Source organism: Vanessa cardui, chromosome 7, assembly GCF_905220365.1.
Source record: "Vanessa cardui chromosome 7, ilVanCard2.1, whole genome shotgun sequence".
Taxonomy (NCBI): domain Eukaryota; kingdom Metazoa; phylum Arthropoda; class Insecta; order Lepidoptera; family Nymphalidae; genus Vanessa; species Vanessa cardui.
In genome coordinates this window covers 7128082-7131371 of record NC_061129.1, presented here as the reverse complement: position 1 = coordinate 7131371, position 3290 = coordinate 7128082, and the positions used below count along the sequence as shown (strand labels likewise).

The 3290-nt window shown below is 27.3% G+C and overlaps 1 protein-coding gene across 1 annotated transcript; it reads left to right on the top strand.

Moving 5' to 3' along the window:
* The first annotated feature begins 345 nt into the window (after positions 1 to 345).
* On the top strand, positions 346 to 2552 carry LOC124531228. Its single transcript, XM_047105727.1, has 4 exons — positions 346 to 605; positions 777 to 1205; positions 1594 to 1756; positions 2311 to 2552. The coding sequence occupies exons 1-4, from the start codon at positions 536 to 538 to the stop codon at positions 2534 to 2536; spliced, it is 888 nt and encodes a 295-aa protein (XP_046961683.1). The 5' UTR covers positions 346 to 535; the 3' UTR covers positions 2537 to 2552.
* Positions 2553 to 3290: the final 738 nt, after the last annotated feature.

The window sequence follows — 3290 nt, the reverse complement described above, 5'->3', positions numbered from 1 at the left end:
ACGATGCAAATATAACCATCTCCGATATAGACTATGGCTTAGTGTAAAGAATCTTATGTTAAATGATAAGTAAATTTACAATTAACGTTTTTTTTACAGAATTACCTAATATTATTTTTGTTTACATCACCTTATGCTATTTTATCTTAGATACGATATTTGGGTTGCAGAGAAAGGCTATTCGCGCAATCTTTATGATATCGCACCTTAGTTAGTTACATTAATCTAAAATAAGAAACGAGACAAATATTTAATATGACATTTATATTTTTATATTCTATTAAAATATTAACACGTATTTACTATTTCTGATTATCTGTGCGCTGTTGCTGTTTTGATGTCAAATTTATACTGACAAGTGACAACTGACAGAAGTTTGCTAATAAATGCAGGTATTTTATTACTGTACAGTGTACATATAGGTGCCTACTACCTGGTGTATTGTGTATCTTTATAACTTATTCTCATTTCTTTTGTCTCCTTGTCTTATTGCGCGCAGTTCGTTTCGTCTACTGGATAAATTAAGTATTAAAACATGTTGAAATTGTGTAATCAACCAAACTTTAAACCATGTAATCAAAAGTATGTCAAGAATACTTTTTTTGGTAAGTTCAAAGATCTTTTTATTGGTGTCCGCTTATGCTTATAAATAAATAACTGTAAACAATGATGTGTTGATGTTGCTATTTAAACAGGTATTGCAACTGGTATGGAAATTTCCGTTATGATTACACGTAGTTGAGCGCCGTTATTAAGCTTTATCTTTTCTTTGTTAGGTGGCAATGCTCAAATCGGAAAGCCTATTCACAATACGCCATCAGTAAAATATCCTCAAGTTGCGTCTCTCAAGCTGCCTACCAATGTTGTTAACATAAATGAAGCTGAAATGGCTAGATTTTCTCCTTTAAGGGAAAGAGATTTATTAGGACCCGTCATAAACGCTTATAACATAAAGCATGAGATGCCTGTATTTGATATAACTCTACAATATGATCCACATATTAATAAATATGACTGCAGAGGTGCTGTTAGTTTGTCATCATCCATGCAGAGTAATGTGCCAAGTCCATTTAGCAGTAACCACACTCATTTGAACATGCCAGGATCACAGTGGGGTCAAGGGTATAAGTATTTATCGGACCACCTGCAGAATGCTCATTATCTCACTTTAAGAAATGAATATCGTGGAAAATTGTACAATAAAGGTATAGTTTACAAATTTTTTTAGTCAAGGTTTTTATTATTTAAATGTTAATTTTTAATATTAAATAATTGTACAGAAAGATTAAACATTTTTACTTTTTAAAATGTATGTGCTTGTGTAAGTATACTTTTCAGTATTTTGTCAGAACAAAAATTTATTATAAGAATAACATTCATTAAAAAAAATATTATACCTATTAACTTTTGTTGCATCATCAATTATAAAATAAGTTTAACAAGACATTAATAGCTTTTTGTGAGGTATTTTCTTATCATTATTAATATACAAAACATAAATAAAGAAGATTTTTATTTGCTAACAGCTTAATTGCTTATTTAATATTGATAAGTTAATGTTAATTTCATTATGTATATTTGTCCAAAGCATAGTTATAACAATTGGAGCAAGAAACATGAGTACAGAAAACAGTCCTCCATTGAGTGCTAAAGAAAAATTAAAAAAAGCTGTCAAAGATTATGGTTCAACCGTTATAGTATTTCATGTAACAATATCTCTACTGTCTCTGGGTGGATGTTACATCCTTGTTTCTAGGTATGTGGTGTTGTAAATAATGGCCTGTTAAATTGATATATTTATATATATATATATAAATAATTATATTCATTTTAGAAATTACCTTTTATTTGTACTTATTATATATACTATAAAACATAGTATATATAAAAGTTATTGCTTATTTTGCCATTTAAGATTAAACCATAATTTCACAAAAAAATATGATTTAGATACCTGCAACTTTTTATTTTATGTTGTTATGTTAACAATATTGTTGTTTGAATTATATTTTAACTACATATTTGCATGTTTTTTTTTATCAGTTTTCATATTTCATACTCTTTACTCTTGTCTTCATAAAATAGATAATAATTAAAAAATGGTGCTTCATATAACATGGTATATAATCTTTTTATTATCCCAGCATTAATAAGTCATTCAATTGATATAACTTTAATCTTAAAATTGTGATACTTAATAATATAAAGTTTTATTAAAATTATACATGAGTGAAGTAAGTCTTTAAAAATAAAGTATAAAATGAATGGTTTTGTGTGTCAAATAATTTATGTATATTTTATTTGTTTCAGTGGAGTAGATGTTATGGCAATACTGAAGTATTTCAATATTGGTGAAGGAGCACTCCTAAATACAGTCACATCAAATGCAGGAACTTTTGTTATAGCTTATGGAGTTCACAAAATATTTGCACCTGCAAGAATAGCTATGACATTAACAGCAACGCCATTTATTGTTCGTTACTTGAGAAATATAGGTTTTTTAAAGACCAATAAAGGAATAGGTGGTGGGAAATAAAACTAATTATGATGAACATGTATTTTATTTACGTTTAAATAATATTAAGATTGGGGAATAAATATTTTACTTTATTATGATTACTACTTTTAATTGTATATTCAAAAGTAAAATTTGATAAAATCTTTTGTAACAATTTCAAGAAGAAGTTAACAAGAGTCTGAGGATAATACTTTCTTACTCACCTAGATATAATATTAGTTTATATAAACACTTGATTAATACAAAAATATCAGTTTTGGGTTTTTAATATATCAAATAATATACTAAATATTAACGATTATTTGTAAACATATCTATCATTACAAAAGAAACGCAAGAATTGATGCATATGGTATATGTATTATCGTGCCTGTGTCATGTGTGGAAGACCATAATATTTATACATTACACATAATGCAACACATATGATGCGAAATACTTTGACTTGTTTAGTTGTTAAGTCACAACTTAGGAAAAGAATGCGCATTTGCCTACGCAATATTTATTTACATTGGGCATTGTTTTTCATTAATTTTGTGTTAATTTAATAGAATGACCTAGAGGCTAGACCTCAGTCCAAATTTGTTCATGTTCGAATATGAACTCCTTCAAGCTTCCTTTATGATCATTTCTTTTCGGTTGCTTTGAAATAAGTTCCTATACGTAATTTATTTTTGAAGAAATTATCTAAGAAAACGTTAGGTTTTTAAAATATTTCGAGAAGTTTCATAATGATTTTTTTTTGTTTTTGAGACATGTTTATTACAAAAAT